This window comes from Schistocerca serialis, chromosome 1 (assembly GCF_023864345.2).
Source record: "Schistocerca serialis cubense isolate TAMUIC-IGC-003099 chromosome 1, iqSchSeri2.2, whole genome shotgun sequence".
NCBI lineage: Eukaryota > Metazoa > Arthropoda > Insecta > Orthoptera > Acrididae > Schistocerca > Schistocerca serialis.
In genome coordinates, this window is record NC_064638.1 from 580,462,811 (window position 1) to 580,489,059 (window position 26,249).

The 26,249-nt window shown below is 43.4% G+C and overlaps 1 protein-coding gene across 3 annotated transcripts in view; it reads left to right on the forward strand.

Annotated features, from left to right (window-relative positions):
* The window catches only part of LOC126476747 (tRNA (guanine(10)-N2)-methyltransferase homolog), a 198,720-nt gene that overhangs the window by 44,522 nt on the left and 127,949 nt on the right, over positions 1 to 26,249 (forward strand). For all 3 annotated transcript variants that reach the window (XM_050103566.1, XM_050103568.1, XM_050103567.1), the window contains one exon: positions 7,508 to 7,642. In XM_050103566.1, the coding sequence (XP_049959523.1) occupies positions 7,508 to 7,642 (135 nt within the window). The remainder of the gene's footprint in view (positions 1 to 7,507; positions 7,643 to 26,249) is intronic.

Here is a 26,249-nt window from a genome sequence, read left to right on the forward strand (position 1 = left end):
AAGGTCGTGTCCATTAGGGATGTTAGTGTAAAGGGAGGTGGCATCAATAGTGACGAGCAGGGCACTGTGTGGTAAAGGGACAGGAACTGTGGAGAGTTGGTGGAGGAAATGGTTGGTATCTTTTATATAGGAGGGTATGTTCTGGGTAATAAGAACAATACCTTCAACTTATTACCCAGCACCTAGCCTCCTACATAAAAGATACCAACCATTTCTTCCACCAACTCTCCACAGTTCCTGCCCCTTTACCACACAGTGCCCTGCTTGTCACTATTGATGCCACCTCCCTTTACACTAACATTCCTAATGCCCAAGGTCTTACTGCTATTGAACACTACCTTTCCCAACGCCTGACAGCTTCCAAACCAACTACCTCCTTCCTAGTCACCATGACCAATTATATCCTGACCCACAATTACTTCTCCTTTGGAGGCATTACCTACAAACAAATCCACAGTATGGCTTTGGGCACCTGTATGGCATCATCCTATGCCAACCTATTGATGGAACATCTAGAGGAATCCTTCCTAAACACCCAGAATCCTAAACCCCTCACCTGGTTCAGATTCATTGATGACATCTTTGCGATTTGGATCGAGGGTGAGGACACCCTATCCATATTCCTCCAGAACCTCAACAACTTTCCTCCATTTGGTTCACCTGGCCCTACTCAAACCAACAAGCACCTTCCTAGATGTTGATCTCCACCTCAAAGACGGCTACATCAGTACCTCCGTCCATATCAAACCTACTAACTACCAACAATACCTCCACTTTGGCAGCTGAAACCTTTCCATACCAAGAAGTCCTTTCTATACAGCCTATCCACCTGTGGTCACTGCACCTGCAGTGATAAGTGGTCCCTCTCGAAATATACTGAGGGTCTTCACAAACCGTGATTATCATCCCAACCTTGTACAAAAACAAATCTCCCGTGCCTTATCTTTCCGATCTTCCACCACCTCACAAAGTCCCGCCATCCGGCCACAGAGGTGCATTCACCTTGTAACTCAGTGCCACCCAGGACTGGAGCAACTGAATTACATTCTCCACCAGGGTTTCGACTACTTCTCATCGTGCTCTGAAATGAGAAATGTCCTGCCCACTATCCTACCCACCACCACCCACTATGGTGTTCTGCCGTCCACCAAACCTACACAATATACTCATCCATCCCTACACAACCCCTGCTCTCAACACCTTACCTCATGGCTCATAAACCTGTAATACACCTAGGTGCAAGACCTGTCCTATACATTCTCCCACCACCTACTCCAGTCTAGTCACAAACATCACCCATCCCATCAAAGGCAGGGCTATCTGTGAAACCAGTCATGTGAACTACAAGCTAAGCTGCAACCACTGTGCTGCATTCTATGTGGGCATGACAACCTACAAACTTCTGTCTGCATGAATGGCCACCGACAAACTGTGGCCTAGAGACAAGTGGACCACCATGTTGCTGTGCACACTGCCAAACAATGACATTCTTCATTTCAATGACTGCTTCACAGCCTGTGCCACATGGATCCTTCCCTCCGACACCAGTTTTTCTGAAATGCTCAGGTGGGAACTTTCCCTGTAATATATCCTATGTACCCGTAACCCTCGTAGCTTCAACCTTAGTTAGTCATTGTCCTCTCCCATCCAGCCCCTTCTCTGTTTCCATTCCAGCACTATACAGCCCTAATTCCTCCATTGCACCCAGTCTTTTTACTTCTTTCCTTTTCCACTATCCTCCCCCCCCCCCCCCCACCTCTCTGCTTTCTCTATCTAACCTCCCAACTGCACATAGCTGCCATCCTCTCTTTCCACTTCATTCCTCCGCACTCCCCAACAGCATGTCATTGTCGGCCACACCTGCCCTACTATCCCTCCCCCTCCCCATCCCAGCCTCCTCCCTATCCCCACCCAGTCGCCACTCCCATCTTGCACCAGTGCTGGTGCTCACAGTGTGGCCACAGCTGTGTGAGACTGCAGACGTGTGTGTGAGCTGCGTTTGCGTGAGTGTGTTTGTGTGTGTTGGCCATCTAATTCTGACGAATGCCTTACGGGTTGAAAGCTACATGTGTGTCAGTCTTTTTGTTGTGCCTATCTGCGAGTCAGCATCTCCACTATATGGTGAGTAGGAACTTTCTTTTTCACAACATTGTTCTATTCCATCCTGGATTTTCCATTGTTTGATTACTAGCAACTTCCTTTTTCTGACTGTGTTATGCGTGAGGTCAGTAAGTTTTTCTTTTTTGCAATTAACGGCAGCATACCACGAGTTTGAAAACAACACGATATGAATTCATTGTGCAATTTATCAGGTAAAATTTTGGAACATGAGGTCAGGATGGAAGTGGAGGAAGTTGGTGCACCCAGACCTGATGTAAACATGAATCAAAAACAAAAAACGGGCAATGATGTACAAACAGTTTTAATAGAGCAGCATATAACATCTGACTGGGACACTCAGATGTTTAGGACGGGTGGTAGGGACAGAGCATCGAGTGACATTATATAGAGTGCACTATCCGAAAATTACCTTGAGCAATTAAACAGAGAACCGACTCGTGGAGATAACATCTTGGACCTACTGATAACAAACAGACCCGAACTTTTCGACACTGTATGTGCAGAACAGGAAATCAGTGATCATAAGGCCGTTGCAGCATCCCTGAATATGGAAGTTAGTAGGAATATAAAAAAATGGAGGAAGGTTTATCTGTTTAGCAAGAGTAATAGAAGGCATATTTCAGACTACCTAACAGATCAAAACGAAAATTTCTGTTCCAACACTGACAATGTTGAGTGTTTATGGAAAAAGTTCAAGGCAATTGTAAAATGCGTTTTAGACAGGTACGTGCCGAGTAAAACTGTGAGGGACGGGGGAAAACCCACCGTGGTACAACAACAAAGTTAGGAAGCTGCTGCGAAAGCAAAGAGAGCTTCACTCTTAAGTTTAAACGCAGCCAAAACCTCTCAGACAAACAGAAGCTAAACGGTGTCAAAGTTAGCGTAAGGAGGGCTATGCGTGAAGCGTTCAGTGAATTCGAAAGTAAAATTCTCTGTACCGACTTGACAGAAAATCCTAGGAAGTTCTGGTCTTACGTTAAATCAGTAAGTGGCTCGAAACAGCATATCCAGACACTCCGGGATGATGATGGCATTGAAACAGAGGATGACACGCGTAAAGCTGAAATACTAAACACCTTTTTCCAAAGCTGTTTCACAGAGGAAGACTGCACTGCAGTTCCTTCTCTAAATCCTCGCACAAACGAAAAAATGGCTGACATCGAAATAAGTGTCCAAGGAATAGAAAAGCAACTGGAATCACTCCACAGAGGAAAGTCCACTGGACCTGACGGGATACCAATTCGATTCTACACAGAGTACGCGAAAGAACTTGCCCAGCTTCTAACAACCGTGTACCGCAAGTCTCTAGAGGAACGGAAGGTTCCAAATGATTGGAAAAGAGCACCGGTAGTCCCAGTCTTCAAGAAGGGTTGTCGAGCAGATGCGCAAAACTATAGACCTATATCTCTGACGTCGATCTGTTGTACAATTTTAGAACATGTTTTTTGCTCGAGTATCATGTCGTTTTTGGAAACCCAGAATATACTCTGTAGGAATCGACATGGATTCCGGAAACAGCGATTGTGTGAGACCCAACTCGCTTTATTTGTTCATGAGACCCAGAAAATATTAGATACAGGCTCCCAGGTAGATGCTATTTTTATTGACTTCCGGAAGGCATTCGATACAGTTCCGCACTGTCGCCTGATAAACAAAGTAAGAGCCTACGGAATATCAGACCAGCTGTGTGGCTGGATCGAAGAGTTTTTAGCAAACAGAACACAGCATGTTGTTATCTATGGAGAGACGTCTACAGACGTTAAAGTAACCTCTGGCGTGCCACAGGGGAGTGTTATGGGACAATTGCTTTTCACAATATATATAAATGACCTAGTAGATAGTGTCGGAAGTCCCATGCGGCATTTCGCGGATGATGCTGTAGTATCCAGAGAAGTTGCAGCATTAAAAAATTGTAGCGAAATGCAGGAAGATCTGCAGCGGATAGGCACTTGGTGCAGGGAGTGGCAACTGACACTTAACATAGACAAATGTAATGTATTGCGAATACATAGAAAGAAGGATCCTTTATTGTATGATTATATGATAGCGGAACAAACACTGGTAGCAGTTACTTCTGTAAAATATCTGGGAGTATGCGTGCGGAATCATTTGAAGTGGAATGATCATATAAAATTAATTGTTGGTAAGGCGGGTACCAGGTTGAGATTCATTGGGAGAGTGCTTAGAAAATGTAGTCCATCAACAAAGGAGGTGGCTTACAAAACACTCGTTCGACCTATACTTGAGTATTACTCATCAGTGTGGGATCCGTACCAGATCGGGTTGACGGAGGAGATAGAGAAGATCCAAAGAAGAGCGGCGCGTTTCGTCACAGGGTTATTTGGTAACCGTGATAGTGTTATGGAGATGTTTAACAAACTCAAGTGGCAGACTCTGCAAGAGAGGCGCTCTGCATCACGGTGTAGCTTGCTCGCCAGGTTTCGAGAGGGTGCGTTTCTGGATGAGGTATTGAATATATTGCTTCCCCCTACTTATACCTCCTGAGGAGATCACGAATGTAAAATTAGAGAGATTAGAGCGCGCACGGAGGCTTTCAGACAGTCGTTCTTCCCGCGAACCCTACGCGACTGGAACAGGAAAGGGAGGTAATGACAGTGGCACGTAAAGTGCCCTCCGCCACACACCGTTGGGTGGCTTGCGGAGTATAAATGTAGATGTAGATAAAATGCAGCTGAGTGGTTGTGTGTGCTATTTCACTTAAAATGCATATTTTAATAATACACAAGCATAATATGGTATGTAAACTACCATGGGGTCACTCATGCCAGCCAATCACAGCACAAGATCCCTGATGTCATGGCAACATCGCTGTTTTGTCAAGTGAACTCGTAAATACTGCAATTTGAGCACACAAGACATTAAACAACTGAAATTTAGGAATGAAAATACCAAGAACATTAAGCTTGTAGTGAAGCTAACATACACTGCATTAAATATCTTTCCAGAATGCCTCTTTAACTACGATTTGTTGTGGCAAACTATTGGGAAATATGACGTTGGAGGGTAAATAAGCTATCTGTAGATTTCATCTTGGAGTTAGCTTTTGATGTTATTTAGTAGTTCATTATGAAACAGAAAGAATATACAGTGTGTAAATGTTTGGCTAGAGTGTGATATTTCCCAGAAATGAGATCGTCTCTACTTGCTAATGACTTTCTCAAGCCAAGCTGTGAAATGAGATCCTCTCTTCTCAGTATTTCCGCTGTCACTTCCCATTACACTCCTAACTTCTGCAACTTTGTTGTTAAACTGCATCTCATTCCCAGGTCACCATCCAAAACCCAAGGTTATTATGCCTACTACCATTCTCATTCTAACCCCCCCCCCTCCCCCCACTAAACTAGCTCAACACATGGGGGAGGGGGAAGATGGGTGTTCCAGCTTGAAGATGTCCATTTCTCTCTGTTGCTGAGCGCACTGAACAGCATAACTCAAAAAGACATGATTGCCAACTATTACCACACAGGTCATTTGTAGCCTCCCTCCTATCAACAGTTTCCCTTAACTCGGAGAGGGACACCTGTTCTGCAGCATATCTTCTCACTGCTCCATTCTACTGTAGTTAACCTCTGTTAGCCTTGCCTCGTCGAGTCCCTGCTAATTCTTGTTTGCTAGTTACTAGTACTTATTATTTAATTATTGAACTTGACTTCTCTGGTGGGTCCATGAAAACTTCTGTATATATCAAATATACCAACCTCCAAGGTTACTGCCTTTTTGACTGCTGTCATCTGTCCACTGCAGCCTTTCCACCACATTTACTGTCAGAAGCAGTAGTTATCCAAATATGCTGATAATGTTATCAGAGCTTTTGCAGACAAACAGTGTGGTTCCAAGTTAAGAAATTTGTTTCCCATATCATTTTCTTCTCATGACTCGTGACTTTCATTTGGGAGGACAATAGTTTGGATTATCGTCTGACAATCCAGATTTATGTTTCTGTGGTTTTCCAAAGTTTATTTTAAAAGGACATGGCTGATTTCCTTCTGCATACTGCTCCAATTTGTCTCTAATGACAATATAACTGACAGGATTTTAAATTCTGATCTTCCTTCTGTCCTTCCTTTCTTCTGAAGATACAAAAAACTTATCACCACTGGAAACCAACAATTGACAATTACTTTCCTTATCACCCAAGCCTTAGAAAACTTAACCATATCCTTCCTCCTGCAGATGATGATAACCCCAGACCCGTCCCATGCACTTACCTATCATTTCCTGTTCCACTCCTGTTGCAGGCATTTCTTATCTGGTCAAAGGAAGAACCATGTGTGAAGCCAGTTAAATAGACATATCTATAAGCAGTCTTCATCTTCTATTATTTTGTGGAGTATGGAGTATGGCAAGTAACCAACTGTTTACTGAAGAGTCACCGATAAATTGTGGATAATCATAAACTTGATCACTTGATTGCTGAACATGCTGTACACCACACAACAGGAGACTTTAACAGCTGCTTCATTGCTTATGTTATTTGGATCCATTCCCTTTGCTGCTCCAGTTGTTTTCAACCTAGTAGATGGGAACTGTCTCTGTTGCACATATTTCATTTCTGAAGGCTCTAGCATAAAACCTTTGCCAGTTTACATCCTGGTCTATTCCCTTTCCACCGTGTTAACTTCGTCCCACTCTACTGTGCTCACCTTCTCTTATCTTTCATTTTCCATCCATTCCCATCTTGCTCTGGATTGTACTCCAGTTCTCAGCAACTAATCCTCCCTCCAACCTTCTCTCTCACCCACCAACCTTCCCTCCCATCTACAGTTTGCTTCTGCTGGTGAGAGACAACTGTCTCCTTTTCTCGTATCCCCCAATACCTCCATAACCCCTCTTTGTCCCACCTCCCTACACCCTCTCTACCAGTACCGCCCTAAATTTAATGTTGCCATGGATATGTGAGTGGTTTTAAATTGACCTGGAAATTGATGAAGGGGATTCCTCCCGCTGCTCCCCATCCATTCATTAATCCAACATTTTACTTTATTCTAAGATTTATGGCAAGGGAGTGAGGCAAACAATTTTGCTGCTCCATACTATATTTTGGAATTACTTGGGAAAATTTTATTAGAAAACAATTTTGATCTTTCTATTATTTTGTCTTTCATAAAATTTACATTTGGTGTTCTAAAGAAATGCATGTACTTGACAGCCTGTAATAGCGTTTATATGCATATTTGTTTTGAGAAATTGTGGGCTAAGAGGCTCTGTGCAAATATTTAATTGATTTCATAACCGGAAAGGCAGTTTCTGTTTCCATAGTCCACTTGCCTCAAACTGCCCAGTCACGTTCTTCCATGATAAAATTTGAAATTGTGATTTACAAAAAGATATTCATATATTGGTCATTTATTTCATTTTGTTTCAGTCATTCAGTTACTTACCATTAAAGGGTCCTGTCAGATTGAAGAATCCTGATGTTGTGTTGCAGTATATTGAATACTATGGACAGGATTCTAACAGAATTCCTGAAAAGCCATATGACCTTTTCTTTGGACGCTGGGTGAGTTTTGTTTACTTCAGGTTATGCATCAAAATTATGTTTCTTGCTCTTTTTTCTCTCTGTTTTTTCCCCTGCCAGTGACATAACAATTGTGGGTAACACACTGTGATGCTGTTGCGGTATGACTCTAGAATTATAGTTTGTTGCCTCATACATGTTTTACATCGTGGAGGGCCTCCTCACTACAGATCAATTGGAATAAAAGTAAATCTAATCTAATCTAAACACTCATATATATTTGAAATCACCATGTGTGCATTTATGCTTTACTTTTGGATGAGTGCCAGCCTATGTCATATGATGATCTTTTTCAGAGTTTCTTGTTCATTTTTGACACTGTTTTTTTTATGTATGTATTAAAACTGGATCTTTTGCTTTTGTAAACAATACAATCTCATCAAATTTTAGCTCTTGTAAGGCAATTCTATGGAACATTGCGGAAGACATTTCTATCCATATTTTGCAAATGGCTTAAATGATACCAGCTACTACTCTTATGATACCATATGTATCAAAAACTCACTGTAAATGAGTGTATTATGGTCAAAATGTAAGTTTTAGAAACACATCTGTGTATTAATAGGCACTGCATCAAACAGCAAGTTCAGTTGCAGAATACTAGAGACAGACTGGCAAGTTAGTACTTATCTTTAAGAGGTGACAGTTCTAGTATGGCCAATAAATTTAAAAGTAGAAAATGCTCTTCCTAGCTGTTGGTTCTTGTATGTTCCATTCATAAGGAGAAAGAGGTATTGTTTGAGGAATACTGGAAATGGTTGACGAGACCCAGTTTTTGTGAGGAAGAGAGAAGGCGAAGATGATGGAGAAGGCCTCAAAGGGAGTAGGAGATCAAGGTTAAGGAATCATAGAAGGGACAAAATGAGAAGCAAAGGTGGATTCAAGGAAGAGAGGTGGGATTAAAAATTGAAATAAAATAGTGATTAAGTAAATAACGAAAATCTACATTTCGGAAAAGGCAACATGGTTGTTAACCATTTGACTGCAGTGGACAAGTTAACTCGTCATGCTCCTCTGCTCACCAGCTACTGAGGATGTGTTTAAAAACGGCTTCTGAGTTTTCATTAAGCACTGTTGTCATTCTTACACATCCCATTCCACCAACCATCTCACTGCTGCAGATGAGTTACTTCCATATGTTGTTGTTGTGGTCTTCAGTCCTGAGACTGGTTTGATGCAGCTCTCCATGCTACTGTATCCCGTGGAAGCTTCTTCATCTCCCAGTACCTACCGCAACCTACATCCTTCTGAATCTGCTTAGTGTATTCATCTCTTGGTCTTCCTCTACGATTTTTACCCTCCACGCTGCCCTCCAATACTAAATTGGTGATCCCTTGATGCCTCAGAACATGTCCTACCAACCGATCCCTTCTTCTAGTCAAGTTGTGCCACAAACTTCTCTTCTCCCCAATCCTATTCAACACTTCCTCATTAGTTATGTAATCTACCCATCTAATCTTCGGCATTCTTCTGTAGCACCACATTTCAAAAGCTTCTAGTCTCTTCTTGTCCAAACTATTTATCGTTCATGTTTCAGTTCCATACATGGCTACACTCCATACAAATACTTTCAAAAATGACTTCCTGACACTTAAATCTATACTCGATGTTAACAAATTTCTCTTCTTCAGAAACGCTTTCCTTGCCATTGCCAGTCTACATTTTATATCCTCTCTACTTCGACCATCATCAGTTATTTTGCTCCCCAAATAGCAAAACTCCTTTACTACTTTAAGTGTCTGATTTCCTAATCTAATTCCCTTAGCATCACCCGACTTAATTTGACTACATTCCATTAACCTCGTTTTGCTTTTGTTGATGTTCATCTTATATCCTCCTTTCAAGACACTACCCATTCCGTTCAACTGCTCTTCCAAGTCCTTTGCTGTCTCTGACAGAATTACAATGTCATCAGCGAACCTCAAAGTTTTTATTTCTTCTCCATGGATTTTAATACCCACTCCAAATTTTTCTTTTGTTTCCTTCACTGCTTTCTCAATATACAGATTGAATAACATCGGGGAGAGACTACAACCCTGTCTCACTCCCTTCCCAACCACTGCTTCCCTTTCATATCCCTCGACTCTTATAACTGCCATCTAGTTTCTGTACAAATTGTAAATAGCTTTTCGCTCCCTGTATTTTGCCCCTGCCACCTTCAGAATTTGAAAGAGAGTATTCCAGTCAACATTGTCAAAAGCTTTCTCTAAGTCTACAAATGCTAGAAACGTAGATTTGCCCTTCCTTAATCTAGCTTCTAAGATAAGTCGTAGGGTCAGTATTGCCTCACGTGTTCCAACATTTCTGCGGAATCCAAACTGATCTTCCTCGAGGTCGGCTTCTACTAGTTTTTCCATTCGTCTGTAAAGAATTTGCGTTAGTATTTTGCAGCTGTGACTTATTAAACTTCCATATCTTGGAGAATAAAAAAGTTTCAACATATGTGCGTCTTTCCGTGCTACTATTTGCAAAAATTTTATTTTGACATCTTGAACTGTTTATGAAATATGACACTTGTCTCTCAACAGAGGTAGCAGCATTAGGCAAGCAGTACAGCAGTGGCACAGAATGCAGAGAGCTTGTCTGTAACAGTAAAAGGTTAATAGAGGTTAAGCCAGAAAGTTAACAGAATACAAGGATATGCTGGAGAGAATGTTCCTTTTTTGCAGTTCAGGAAAACTCAGAACTCCTTACCCCTCCTGCCTATGCACCTCTACCTTCTACTCACTTCCAAAATACACAAAAACAAATATCTTGACCATCCCATTGAAACATATTGTAAAGACCACACCAAAAACGTTTCATTGCTGGTAGACCAGCACTTCCAACCCATCACATAGAGCTCCCCAATCAACACATAAGATGCTAATCACTTTTTGGAATACTTCAAACCCATTCCTACCTGTCCCACCTGAAACCATTCTTGACACAACTGATGGGATCTTGCTCTACACCGACACTTAACTTACCTATATCTGCTCAGCCCTAGAACACTGCTTCCCCCAACATCCTCCAGAAAATCTTCCAAAATGCCCATGTATTGTCGCACTAGTCACTTTTATCCTTATCCATAATTACTTCGATGGCCAGACCTACAACCAGAATGTTCATATGTGTGTGAGAACCAAAATGATCATGTCCTATGACAATTATTTCATAGGCAGCATTGAAGAGACATTCCTCAACACTTAGAAGCTAAGCCCCCTTGAGCTTGGTATGGATTTGTAGATGATATCTTTGTGGTCTGGACTCATGGTGAACAACTACTCCACTTTCTGCAACAGCTTAGTTCCTTTTCCCAACTCAGTTGCATGTTTTTGAAAACGAGTGACCACTATGAGGCATACCTTGAATGTTTTGAGTCTCTCAATAACAGTGCATGTTTGAATGATGTCATAATGACCTTGATGGCATGTTGACAAGACTAATCAGTTGGACAGAAATGGCAGAGTTCTACTCATGATTTGGAGCATGGTGCACTCTGCTGAAGTGCTCTGAGGATGTATTTTTATTTTTGTCTCCGTTTGACATGCTGCTGTACATAACAATTTTCTGTGGTTGAAAGAGTATTGGGAAAGATAATTCAGGTCATGGAAATGGCTAAAACTTTTTCAATCTGTTTTCTTACATCAGACTCTTTACAGGTTTTTATTTTGTTCTTTCATTCTCCTTGCATTCATTCTCCTTGTCATCATAATACAATGAAAACAACTGGCTAAAAAATATACATACACATAGAAATATAAAAGTATGCTTTATGAGTGTAGGATGGGTGGTCAGCTGAAGTCTTGATGAAGGAACCATCCTAGCATCCAGAAGTGATTTTGGAGAACCTACATTAGGATAGTTGGACAGTGCAAGTTCCATCCTCACGAATATGTCATTATCTTAACAGCTGCACTGCCTCACTGCTTAACAGCTGCTCACTGCCCACATCAAGGACCACCACTTATGACTCTGAGACAATGAACTTGCTGCTATACCCCTTACATTAACTCCAGTCCTTTCAGAAAACTGACTCCAAACCACTAAATGTGCTACTATTCCCCACATCCATCTTCATGTCCTTCCCTCAGTCTACTTGAAAAAATTGACTGGACACCCCCTATGATGAGTGAAATGTTGAATTCAAGAGAGTGACAAGTCATTGTTATTACACTAGATCTTGATACATGGTTTTCTTGCAAAAGCATGACAGAATTGTAATGTGAAAAGATGATGTGGTTATCCCCTTTTCATTATTAACCACCACTCTGAATCTTCTAAGGTATCTTATATTGTGTAACGTGCATTACTTCGAAGGATCATTCAAGCTTAGACAGTGGGCACATTGTCATTCCATAGGGTTACCAGCGTAGAAAATTGCCTGCTGAATCATTTGACCATTCATCCACAATCATGAGACAAATCATTAATGGTGTGCCTCACCCTAGACTCCTGTTGTCAACAACACCAACTATTATCAATACCTACAAGTTATAGCTTATTGTTACTCTAAGGGAAATCTGATAGAACTGTATGCTGCCACTTTGAAGGCAGCTGCTAAGGGGGGTTGTGTTGAGCCACATAGTACACAGCTGTCTTCAAGTGATCAATTTGGCCTGCAGGCAGACAAAGATGAAGGAGAAGGCTAGAGCTGTACCGAGGGGATGAAGACATGGGCCACTGACAAAGGTGCAGGCAAATAATGGGGTACAAAATCTGGTCAAAAAATGAAATAACAAGCAAAGACAGTTTAAGATTTAACTGGGAGAGGTATGTAAGCTATCCTTCAGCTCGTGTTCCTATCTCTTGCCTACAAGAAGAAGCCTTTCTTTCAGCCTTCAAGTGTAAATGCGTGCTGTTGTCACAGTGCCATTTCCACAGTATCATTTTCACTGTGTTATTTCATTGAAGCAGCATCCTATAAAAACAACTATTGCTGAACAGACATATGTCATTAACACGGTTTATGTGACAATACTGTATTTGCATCATGCAACTGCCCGCATACACAGCCACTTCATGTTCAACAATGGAGTTCTTGTGGCTATTTCACTAGGTATCATAGGATCTCAAAAGTCAGCCAGTGGATGCTGAAGGAAACACACTATTTGATCGAAGACATCCGATATTTGCTTATTTCTGCTGATTGAGAACTGCAGCGAGAATGTTTGACCTGATGTTTAATTTCTTTCCAGGAAACACCTTAAATGTAAGCTCTGGCTCTGATGTGCAAATTATTTTGAGCCAAATAATAGTAGATATTGACACTTTGCAGCTAGTTAGTGAAGTACCTGCTTCCAAATTACAGGTAAAAGAAATCAAAAGAGCATTGACATGGGTTTCCATTTGGATATTTTGAAGGTCTGTTGAAAACATGAGTTATGAGATGCTTATTCAAAGATTGAAACAGCTTTCAGGTATTTATTACAATGGCAGTGACTGCAGCACCCTGCAAACACAGTTTCTGTAAGTAAGGTAAAGATGATGATAAAGTGGTTACAATTGAGTTTGGGTGAAAGCACACTATAAAATTTATCTATCTTGTTGGTAGAATATGACACAGCTGCTGAACATAACTTCTATCTTTTTGGTAGAATATGACAGCTGCTAAACATAACTTTGGTCACTAATCAGTTTGTGTCGCTGAAAGCATGGAATTCCTAAGTAAACTTATTGTGAAGGGATATTTCCTCACTTTTTATTTTATGCCCTTTCTTCTTTTATTTCTAATTAATTATTATGCACCACTAATAATTTATGTGGAAAAAATAAAATCTCTATTTAGCAACACTGGATTTAACAGCACTGGATCTCACTGAAAGGCAATGCTGAACAAAAACTGCATATCAGCATAATACCTGTTTCATACACAAACAGTGGAAAGTCCAGGTTGGAATATCAACAGTTATTGAAAGGATAGATTGCTACTCGCTGGAAAAATGGTTCGTTGGGTTGCAGACAGGCACAATGAAAAGACTGTTACACTTTTAGCTTTTGGCCAAAGCAAAAGAGAAACACACATGCATTCACGCAAGCAACCACACCTCCTCTTACCCCCCCCCCCCCCCCCACCACCACCACCACCACCACCACCACCACCACAACCACCGCCCCCATACACACACACATGACTGCTGTCTCAGGCTGCTCAGGCCAGACTGAAACTGAAATGTGTCAAATGGGAGCAACAATCCATAGTGGAGCAGGGAAGGGGGAAGGATAGCAAGGTACAGGTGGGAGCTGAGGAAATGGTGCTGCATGTCAGAGCAGGCAGGGATGAGAGAGGGCAGATAAGGCTATCTTGCAGTGTCTGAAGTCTGTGGGGGAGGTGGAAATAAAAATACATACAGATGTGTACAAGTATGTAGAAAATGTTGTTTGTGCATATTTTTACATATTTTGATATGAATTAATAGAGGGAAACATTCCACATGGGAAAAATATATCTAAAAACACAGATGATGTAACTTACCAAACGAAAGCGCTGGCACGTCGATAGACACACAAACATACACACAAAATTCAAACTTTCGCAACAAACTGTTGCCTCATCAGGAAAGAGGGAAGGAGAGGGAAAGACGAAAGGATTTGGGTTTTAAGGGAGAGGGTAAGGAGTCATTCCAATCCCGGGAGCGGAAAGACTTACCTTAGGGGGAAAAAAGGACGGGTATACACTTGCGCACACACACACACACACACACACACACACACACACACACACACATCCATCAACACATATACAGACACAAGCAGACATATACAGAGGCAGAGATTTTGGGCCAAATCGGTGGATTGTCAATATCATCCCCTTACCATCTTCAACCATACCTGGAGCAGTGGTGAGTTCTCATCTCAGTGGTGAGAAAGCATCATCATTCCAGTATTGAAACTGGGTAAGCAGCCCCTAGAGGTGGACAGCTATTGACCAGTTAGTCTCACCAGTGTCCTCTGTAGTTGCTTGAATGTGTGGTGAGCTGGTGTCTGTGTTGGCTCCTTGAGTCTTGGGGCCATGTGGCTCCATCCCAGGATGGTGGTTCAGAACCTCTCATGCATAATACTGCTGGATTCAAGTTGCTTCTTCTGACAGTACCCCCCATATCCAAGAGAGTGAGGTCCTGCAAGGCTGTGTATTGAGTATCTCTTTCTTTCTGTTGCCCATCAGTGGTCTTGCAGCAGCTGTGGATCTTGAATCTCTCTCTCCTTGTATGCTGACGAGTTTTGCTTTTACTGTTGCCCCACGAGTATGGGTATTTGTGAACACCGACTGCAGGGCGCCATTTGAAAGGCGTCCTCACCAATGGCATTCAGATTTTTGGTCGCAAAGATTTACCTCATGCACCTCTGTCAACATCATACTGCTCATCCATGACCAGAACTTTACCTCCATGGCCAGTTACTCAATGTGGTGGAAACTTATCACTTTTTGGCACTGGTCTCTGATGCCCAGTTGACATGGCTTCCCCACCTTCGCCAACTTAAGCAAAGGTGCTGGCTACGTCTGAATACACTTTGCTGTGTTAGTAACACCAGCTAGAGTGCAGACAGCTTTTCTCTGCTGTGAGCTTACAAAGCACTGATCCTATCCCGGTTTGATTATCGGAGTCTGATGTATAGTTCAGCATCGCCCTCAGCATTGCGGTCACTGGACCTGATACACTACTGTCAACTGCAACTTGCTACTGCAGCCTTTCGAACTAGCCCTGTGAACAGCCTACATGTGGACACTGGGTTCCCTCTGCTACCCGTCAGACTCCAACAACAGCTATTCAGTTATCTATATTCGTTCACAGCTCCCCTAAGGATCTGGACTACTGAGTCCTTTTTCCTAGTAGGGAGATCTACATCCCACAATGTAGACTGAGAACTGGGGTCACAGTTGTAGCTCAACTACAGTGTCTCTGCCCTGAACTCTAACTTCCCCCACTGTCACCTCTTGCCAGGGAGCAATCGTGTCACCCCCATGGTACATACTGCAACCTCTGATCTGTTTTCATTTGTCCTTCAGATCAAAAGATTCAGTTGACCACATGGTTTTTTGCTGCCTGTTTCTTGCTGCCCTTGATGCATTTCCGTGTTCAGAAGTGGTATACACTGATGGTCAGTGGACAAACCAGTTTTGCATGCACATGTGCAAGGCTTAGTGAATTATATTCCCTGCCAAATGGTGGATATATTGTGTTCACTGCTGAACTGGTGGCCATCAAACGAACCCTTCTTGCACTAGTAATATGCTTCTAATCTGCAACAACTCTCTGAGCAGCCTTAAGTCTATAGACTCATGCTACCCTCATCCCGATTATTCACGATCTCTTTCTGACCGCGATCAAGCTGAACAGCCAGTCATCTTTGTTTGCACCCTTGGACATACTGGGATGTCAGGGAATTAACATGCTGACCAATTAACAGTGTTGGCTACCAGAATGCCAGTTTTGGGAATGGGGGTCCCAGAACAGGTCCTTCAGTGGACTCTACGCCATCAGTTGTTGAAGACTCGGAACTCAGAATGGTCCGCCCTGGACTCTCTAAACAAACTGAGGGCAATAAAGGAGATCACGAACATGTGGCAGTCTTCCCTTCACACTTCTCAAAGGGACTCCACCATCCTTTATTGCCTATCCATTGGCCACACTTGGCCGACCTGTGACCACATTCTCCAATGTGAGGACCCACCTTACTGCTGATTTGGTGCCTGCCTGACTGTGGCCCACGTTGTACTAGATTGTCCAAATTTGTCTGCTTTGTAGTGATATCTTGAACATACTGACACACAATCTCCTGTGCTAGTGGACACTGCCAAAGCCCCTGACCTGGTTTTATGTTTCATCCACAAAGAAGATTTATACTCTTTTCTGTGAGGTGGAGCACTTTGGCCTTTTGACTGCCTGAGTGCTTGGAAGTGCACCCCTCACTGGCTCTGGCCCAAGGGACCCTTGGTGGCCCTTGCTCAATGGTCTGGCCTGTCTCCTACCCTTCACACCTTTTTATTCTCTTTAGTCTTTTATATTTGCTGTTTTTAATGTTTTGTACTTCCTAAAATCTTGTCTTCTCATCAGTGCTTCTTGTTTTGATGGGGTAATGGTGGGTGGGGCAGTGCTGATCAGACGGAGAGGGTGTATCTACCATTGCATACCATATCCCATGGACCCCAACTGAATTCTGGGCAAAGTGACACACCCACCTTACTTCCTCTCACTCATCTCCTGCTTCTCCTTTCTTTTACTTCTGTCTAATTGTACATTGCTTACAATTGGGCTTCCCTGGATTTTCCTTTTGTATCCTTCCTCTGAGGATTATTCCTGGTTCAATAAGTGTAGGTTGAAGGAACTGAAGAACTCGCAATTTGGTCCCTTTAACTCCAAAAAACCAGACAACCAACAAAGGAGTGCCCTTCTGGTCACCTAATGCCATATTTTATGCCAGCTCTACTGTGAATTATTTTTTGAACAAGGAAATGTGGCAATGAATGTCAGTTGCTTCCATTGCACAATGAATTCTGAGAAGACTTCTGTCACTGTTTAATAACCGCATTTTTGGTGGAAACTTCATCTTTAACGCAATTGACCACAAAGGCCATTATTTGAATGATACAGTGAAGAATACAACATTGGTAGCCAAATTTTTTTTATTTTACCATGGCATTGTCAAAGCTCACATTTTTAGTCAGATTGCTGGCTACGTAGTCACTTTAATACTCCATCCACTGCTTTCCTTCTTGCTTTCTTTATTCTGCATCTCCCATCCCCCCTCTGCTGTGACATTTGGGGCTTCTTTTTGTCTCTTCTTCCTCCGTGTGTGCTCGTGAAATCCAGTCCATGCATCTAATGTGTAGAAGGTGACTGGGTAACAAGTAATTCCCAGCGCTGGGTTGACAGGTAGGGTTCGCACATATCCCCTGGTACAGGCCAGGCCCAGGGGGGGATGATTGCCTGAGCTGTTACCTTCCAAAATTGCCAATTGGTCTTTCTGTCAGGAGTTCGGCAGATGTGACTCGAGTTGTGAACAATCACCTAAGGTGGGCTAGTCCCCCTGTGAGTGGGCCCCCAACTGGTAGGAGCATGCCATTGGACATGTTGGCAATCCTGGGGTGATTTTCTTGCATTGAGCCAATCAGCAACTCAGAAAATGTCTGCTAAATGCAAATGGAATGAGGCTAAAGATTTCAAGACTCTCCCAGCTGCACCTCAATTCTTCATGTACTGAAGAAGGTCAGTCATTTGCTACAGTTATTCCATTTACTATTCAGAAAGGTGTTGACGCATCATGGTCAGACTGTACATTCCAAACCTGACGTGTTGCTACCAGTGTCAATGTGTTACAACCACACTTGGATGACCTGTCAAAACCCAGCAAAATGTGTTACTTGTGGTAGGGATGCTCGTGAGGATGATTGCCCACATCCTTTGCCCCGCTGTATCAGTTGCTGTGGTGACCATGGAGTCGCCTCCTGAGAATGTCCTGTGCATCTTGTTGAGCGAGCCGTCCAGGAGATTTGAGTGAAGGAAAAAGTGCTTTACCCTGTTGCTCGCAAGTTGTTGGCTAGTCAAAAGCCGTGCATTTTATCGTCTGGCACTTGCAGTACCGTTCTCGCTATGTCTTGCTCCACGAAGGTCATAGTCACACAAACTTGTGACCTCAAATTCAGCACTGCAGTTGTAAAGTTGCCTAGTGTCATGGTAGCATACCCGTCTCCTTCTCCTCCAGCTGTGCACCAAGCCACCAAATTTTTGCTCCAGCAGCGAAATCAGTTGCTACCCACCCGGCAGGCCGAAAAGGACAGAAGGAATGCTCTGGCAAAGACTATTTATGTCCCTCCTGCGACCAAACACCTAAGTCTTCATCTGGCAACTGCAAAGGCTCCAAGAAACCAAACAAAGGCAAACAGTCTTCTCCTTCACCAACTCAGAGATCCTCTTCAATAGTGTCACCCCTTGACAGCCTCACCTGGCCAACCTCCTTTTTGCCGGTGCTCGCTGCCAACCATTTCTCTGCCCTGGAATTCGCTTGCTGACCCAGTGCGAATACTGACTTCCTCTGTAGATCACGTGGAGCAGGATCCTCCAGCCTTAGTGCCCTGTAGTAGTGAGTCTTTGAAGACTGGTATTCGGCAGGTGTCGAGGTGACAACCTTTCATATTTTCCCTCCTCCTCTTTCCCCGTCATGGCTCTCCTCCAATGGAACATTCATGGTGTTAGAGCCAACAAGGAGGAATATGGTTGCTCTTGGAATTGCAGTGTCCACTTGTTTTCTGTCTCCAGGAAACAAAATTGCATCCTTGCAACTGCTTTGACCTCCCACATTTCTTTCCGGGCAGTTTTGACCTTTCTCCCAAGGACGGCATTCCATCTCATGGGGGAGTCATACTGTTCATCTGGGGTGACATTCATCATCAAACCATCTCACTGAACGTGTGGCTGCAAGCTGTTGCAGTCCGCATTTTCCTTCCTCGCTCCACCTTTTTCTCTTTGTACCATCTATATCCCTCTGTCATTCTGTGTCACTAGGGTGGACTTCCTCCAGCTTATTGGGCAACTCCCTCACCCCTTTTTGCTGCTCGGTGGCTAATACACTCCATCACCTTTGAGGCTCTCCCAGAACATGTCTGACAGGTGCTTTCTTGGATGACCTCAATCAATTCAACCTCATCTGTCTTAACACTGGTTTCACCAACATTCCTTTCAGAATCCACACACACCTGTTCCCATTTGGACCTCTCGTTCTGCACTGCCTGGCTTGCCCGACGTAGTGAGTTGTCCATTCTCTCTGACATATACTCAAGCGACCTTTTCCCTTGTGCTGTCCATTTACTGACACCTACCACAAATGTGTACAAACCAAATTGGCAGCTTTCTAAGATTGGCAACCTTCGACAAACAACGTTTTCTCAGTTGTCGTGACCAGGTAGAATACCTTACAAACGTTATCCTTACTGCCACAGAACATTCCATTCCTCACACTTCAACTTTACCACGCTGTGTCCCAGGCCCTTGGTGGACTGAGGAGCCGCAATGCAATTTTTCACGCTAAGAATTGCTCTCCTTATTTTTAACCATCATCCTGTGATGGTGAACTGCATTTGTTATACACAGTTGCGTGCACAATGTTGTCACATTCTTCGGGATAGCAAAAAAGCTAGCTGGAAATAATTTACTCATTCTTTTAACAGTTTCACTCCCTCTTCCGTTATGCGAGCCATCCTCCGAAGGCTGTCTGGGACCGAGGTCCATTCCCCAATTTCCGGCCTGATAAAAGCAGATGACGTCACAGTGGACTCTATTGCTGTCTCCAACTCCTTGGGCTGCTATTTTGCAGAGATTTAGAGCTCTGCCCACTATCACTGTGCCTTTTTCCACAGGAAACGAGTGGAGGAGGCTCGGGTGACACCCTTCTCCTCTCAGAATCATGAGTGCTATAATGCCGCCTTTACTATGTGCGAGCTAGATCACATTCTGACTTCCTCCCTATCTTCTCCCCATGGGCGGAGGATGTTCGCATTCAGATGTTGCAGCATCTTTCTCTTGCGTGCAAGCACTTTCTCCTTCATACATACAATAGCAGCTGGGCAGATGGTACATTTCCCAGATGCTGGTGTGAAGCTGCTGTCATACCTGTACCTAAGCCAGGTAAGGATGAACACCTTCCTTTTAGCTACTGCCTCATTTCTCTCACCAGTTTTGTTCACAAGGTGGTGGAACGTATGGTTCATGTCCAGCTGGTAGGATGGCTTGAGTCTCACAATTTGCTAACCACTGCTCTATGTTGATTTCAGATGCCCCATTCTGCAGTTGACCACCTCGTCTTTTGTCAGCACATGTCGTGAATGGTTTTATGTGAAAATACCAGGCTGTGACTGTTTTTTCTGATCTGGAGAAAGCCTGCTGGAGGACTGGTACCCTCCGTACTCTTTACACAAGGTGCGAGTGGCCTCCGAGTCAACCTGCCCTGTTTCCTTCAGGAATTTTAAAAGACCAAGTTTTCAAGGTACGGTGTGCCTCAGGGTTCCGTCCTGAGCTTCATCCTCTTTGCTGTTGCCGTGAACCTTATTATGGCCTGTCTTCCGCCAGGCATCTCCAGTTCCCTTTTCTTTGACAGTTTTGTGATCTATTGCAGTTCTCCACGGGCTTGTCTCCTTGAGCAGCATCTTCAGTGATGTCTCAACGTCTTTACTTGTGAAGCAATGACAATGGCTTTCGCTTTTCCTCTGACAAAACTGTTTGTATGAATTTCTGGTGGTGCAATGGGTTTCTTCTACCATCTTTACATCTTGGGCCTGTTGCTCTTCCATTCACTGAAACTACGAAATTCCTGGGGTTCATGCTCATAGGAAACTTTTTTGGTCCTCCCACGTGTCTCATCTGGGCACCTGCTCTTCATGATCCCTCAATGTCCTACGTGTTCTCAGCAGTACTTCCTGGAGAGTGGATTGGACCATCCTCCTCCATTTGTACAGATCCCTTGTCCATTCTAAACTAGACTATGGGTGTTTCATTTATGCATCTGCATGTCTGTCCATCTTACGCTTATGCATCTGCATGTCTGTCCATCTTACGCTGTTTCGCTGTCTAAATATAATTCATCATCGTGGCATCCTTTTGGCGAATGGCACCTTTTACACTAGCCCGTTTGAGAGTATGTATGCAGAAGCTGCTGAACTGCTGCTACCGTACTGCCAGGATGTTCTCCTCAGTGGATACTCTTGCTGTTTGTCTGCCGTGCCATACCTCACATATTATGCCTCCTCCTTCGATGGGGCATGTCCCTCTTCTCTGTTACTTCCTGGAGCTCACTTTTGGCTACTGCTTGATGTGTTGGTAAATGTGCCAACACCTTGTAAATAGAGGCAGCCGAAATCTAACGCAGACGGGCGTGAATTCTGGAACAGGATAAGTAGTGAATTCTAATAAGAAAAGTATGCAGCTCCTCGAATACTTAACTTTATTCGATCCTTGTGGTACATCGCTCTTGATAATACAAATAAGACTATCTTCAGATACGGTTAATGGCGCCTTGCTAGGTAGTAGTCATGGACTTAGCTGAAGGCTATTCTAACTGTCTCTCGGCAAATGAGAGAAAGGCTTCGTCAGTGTAGTCGCTAGCAAAGTCGTCGTACAACTGGGGCGAGTGCTATCCCGTATCTCGAGACCTACCTTGTGGTGGCGCTCAGTCTGCGATCACACAGTGGCGACACGCGGGTCCGACATGTACTAAATGGACCGCGGCCGATTTAAGCTACCACCTAGCAAGTGTGGTGTCTGGCGGTGACACCACACTGCTCCTGCAGCTTAACTTCCTACCTGCCATTTTCTTGATGGGTGTGAACCCTTCACCATCTTGGCCTCGTGCAGTGGCCAGTGTTCACGTTGTACTTCATTTGTGTCCTAATGACACTACTCCAGATTCAATCTATCACTGTAAGTTTCTTGACCTTCGCACAGAACTTAGCGATACTACCTTTGTGTACACTGATGGTTCCCGGACTCACCATGATGTCAGGTGTGCCCTTGTTATTGGCACTAGGCATTTTTGGTATCGCCTTCTGAAACTCTGCTTAGTACTTACAGTGGAGCTCTTCATCCTGTATCAGGCCACGCAGTACATCCGGCAACACAGGCTTTTCAATTGTGTCATTTGCTTCGCCTCTCTCAGTGCCCTTCAAAGCCTCTGCGTACTGTATATAGTCCATCCCTTAGTGCAACGGGTCTAAGAAAGCTTCCACTTGTTCACTCTTGATGGAGCCACTGTGATGTTTATGTGGGTCCCTGGTCACGTCGGTCCGATGGAAAACGAGGCTGCTGAAGCTACTGCCAAGGCTGCAGCCCTCCTACCTCAGCCTGTTAGTTTTTCGATACCTTCTGATGATGTCTGTGTTGCCGTCTGTCAGCAGATGGTAATCCTTTGACATCACTACTCCTCTCCCCTTCATCGGAACAAGCTCAGGGAATTAACCCTCTCCCGGTTGCTTTGCAATCTCCTCTTGGCCCTCTCTCCTTGAGGAGATCATTTTAGCTTGGTTGCATATTGTGCACTGTCATTTTAGCCATTGCCATTTGTTAAGTGGTGATCCCCCACCTCTTTGTGCTTATTGTCAACAGCCTTTGACAGTTTGCCATTTTCTCACCAAATGCTCTTTTTTTTTTAACCACTTACGTTCTAATTTATGTTTGCTATCTGTGTTACCAGCCATTTTAGTGAACGGGGTGTGGGCTTTCAATTGCATTTTACTTTTTATCCACCGTAGCAATATGGCTAAGGAGATTTAATCTTTAGTCCATGACCTGTGTTGTCTATATGGCATATTTTATGGACCTTCCTCCCAGAGGAAGTCCTTGTTTTTAACTGCCTTGCCTTCTGTCGATTGGTCTTAATGTGTAGTCACTTTTAGCTCCTTTTTTTGTTTTAGCGTTCTAAGGTTCTGTCATGGGCACACATGACCGTCGTCGTTTTTGCACCCTAAAACAAAACAAAACAGCTCTGCTGCATTCATTGCTCAGCTTTTTGTATTGGTATGATTACCAACCATCTATCCAGGTGGATGAATGGCCACCACCAAATTATAGCCAAGATCAGACTGGACCACCCTTTTGCACAACATGCAGCTGAACATAAAATGCATAATTTTAGTGGCTACTTCTGAACTGTGCAGATGGGAGTTATCCTTACAACACATTCTCTGCTCCTAAAATCAAACCAGCTTCAACCAATAGTAACCTTCTGTCCCTACAGCCTCCGTACAAAAGTTTCTGCTTGCTCTGCCTGTCCACCAACTCCCAAGTCATGCCCCACTCCCATTATGCACTGTTCTCTGCCAATGCACCCACCAATCTTTTCCCCTTCTCTGCTCCTCTCCTTTCTGCTCCCTTTTCCCTTCCCTCCCTCCCCCACATTCTCCCAATGTTGCACTGTGTAGCCTTGTCTGCCACTTCTAGTTCCTACATGCTCTGTCAGACAGCACTGTATTCTCTTCCTCCATCTGTATCCTGCTACCCTGCTATCCTCCCTCCCCCTTCCCCACTCCACTGCAGATTGTTCCTGTTTGACGCTTTTCAGTGTTAGTCTGGCGTGAGCAACCAGTGTGTGGGTGCGACGCGTGCACACGCGCATATATGTGTGTGTGTGTGTGTGTGTGTGTGTGTGTGTGTATGTGTGTGTGTGTGTGTGTGTGTGTGAGAGAGAGAGAGAGAGAGAGAGAGAGAGAGGTGGGTGTGCTTGCTTGTGTGAATGTGTGTGTGTTTCTCTTTTGTGATGAAAGCCTTGGCCGAAAGTTTAATGTGTAACAGTCTTTTCATTGTGCCTCTCTGCAATTCAGTGTGTCATCTTTATGATGACTAGTAGTCTATCGCTTCCATAACTGTCCCATACATAAGTCACATGAAATCGTGAGTTCAACAATAGTTTGGGCCAAGCATTCAAAGTTACTTTTGGTTACATAAAGATTAAATATTAAACATGTAATTTAAACAGTTTAAATCAGTTAAATGGTTAAATAAATAATGCTGGTTTGTACTTCTTTAAAAGTTGTAAAATGAATTAGACAACAACAATGACAACAACAACAACAACAACAACAACAAAGACAGTCAAATTTTACCATCTCAGTGAGAGGTAAGGAATAATGATTTGGTCAGTTGAAAGGTCCCTTTTAAACAGTTAAACTATATTTTCTAATTTGAATACGCGTGTGTTTGTGGTTCAAACTTGTATAAATATGTGATCATAGAAATAGCAGAAACAGTCACATTGTTTTTAGTAAAGTGGAAATGATGTAACCAGTATCTATCTATCTCTTTCATACAGTTAATTACACTCAGATGCCATCCATAAATGTTGGCTTTCTTTCAATCCTCTTGAACTTTTTCACAGACCTATGAGTTTCGGTGTAATGCCCAGACATCTACATACATGCAAACTGATTGACCACCAGCAAACTACACTCTTACATCCACTGTGTGTCTGTACCTTTTGATTCTACAATACTCTATGTTTTCCATTAAATAGTTCCTACTTGAATCGCTACGACAACTTGCAGACAACTTTCACAGAGGAAATGGAAAACCATTCCAACTTTCCGTGAGTCATCTGCCAAGATGAGAAGTAAAGAATATGGAAGACAATGCTTAGCATGGAGAGCCAGAAGCAGGGAGTGGTCCACCGGGATGTGAGCTACTGTGTGTAAAGCTCTGCTGCAACAACATGGGGGTGGTTCATTACATAAAATGAAACTATGGTAGAGTTTATGTTGTTCCATCACCGAATGGGGAGAGGTCTTATTCACAGCTGCCATTCTGCCCTGAGATAGTCAAAGTGAATGTTGGACAAGCAATAGCTTCTCTAGCAAAGTGGTCAGCCAATTCAATCCCTGGACTATTCGCATCACTTGGATCCCAAAGAAAGGCTACTGAGCAGGCAGTACGGCTATAGTCAGAGAGATGGTTATGAGTAGCAGACATTACAGGGTGACAAAAGTAACATCAATCAGACTGTTCATTGAGTCATTAGAAATCAAAACACAATTGAGAGAGGTCTGTTCAGTAAAACACAAGGCTCATTTAATGGCTATCAGCTCTGCTATAAAAATACTACATGTCTCCAGCAACAAATGTTGTTCCCGACCCCTGGAAGATGTGAAAACATATCCTGTCCTGTCCATAGTTTTAGAGCCATCAGTGTGAATGGCAGTAGCACCCCGATACTTCTGAAGAACTGAAGGGAACAGATGGTGAAAGGATGTGGAAGCAGATAAAACTTTAGGATCTTGAAATAGATTGGTCCTAATTCATCGTCTGGTTGTTGACCAAGGCAAAGAGTGCAGTAAAACATGGAACACTCATTCTGTGAAGGTTAGGCAGAGGTCATGGCAGATGGCCGCAAGGCGAGTTCCAACTGGTAATCCCAACCGAGGATGGGTGTCAGGATGTCGATGCCCATTGGGGGAGGGGGGAATTTGATAAGTTGGATTATCGTTTTTTTTCTGTTTCTAAGACCATCCTTGCTCATGGAGTTCCAATGAAGTTTGAAATCCAGAGACCTGTCCCCATAACTGATCAAGACCCTCTGTTTTAGAGCTGAGTGGAAGAGTCGGAGTTTTTATGACAAGCTGTTTCTTGCAGTTATGCCACAGGGTTGAGAAATATAAGGTTCCCCTCAATGGGATAGGGTTGCACTGCACGTCATAGTTGGCTACCCATGTGGCTGGCTGCTTTGAGCATACACAAGGCTTTCTAACGTAGGTGACTCTCCATCTGATCCAGATAATGATAGGTGTAAGAGACCCCAAAGTGTTAGTGCAAGACTCAAATGGCCCCTGCAGATGGGAATGTTAATATGCTAGTGATCGTTTGCCAAAGCATTTGCAATAAAGTTGCTGAGGTTGAAGCAGTCCTAAAAAGCAGTGGAGCTCATATAATATGGGGTACAGTAAGCTGGCTAAAACCCAAAACTGGCAGCAGCAAGATTTGTTGTACAACTCTTAAGTATTATTTAAAGGATATGCTGATGGGAAATGGAGGTGGTGTATTTATTGCAGTGGACTAGAAACTCATATTCTCTGTGATAGAAATTGAAGATGCATGCAAGATTATTTGGGCAAGACTTGCTATCAAGTGTGGGC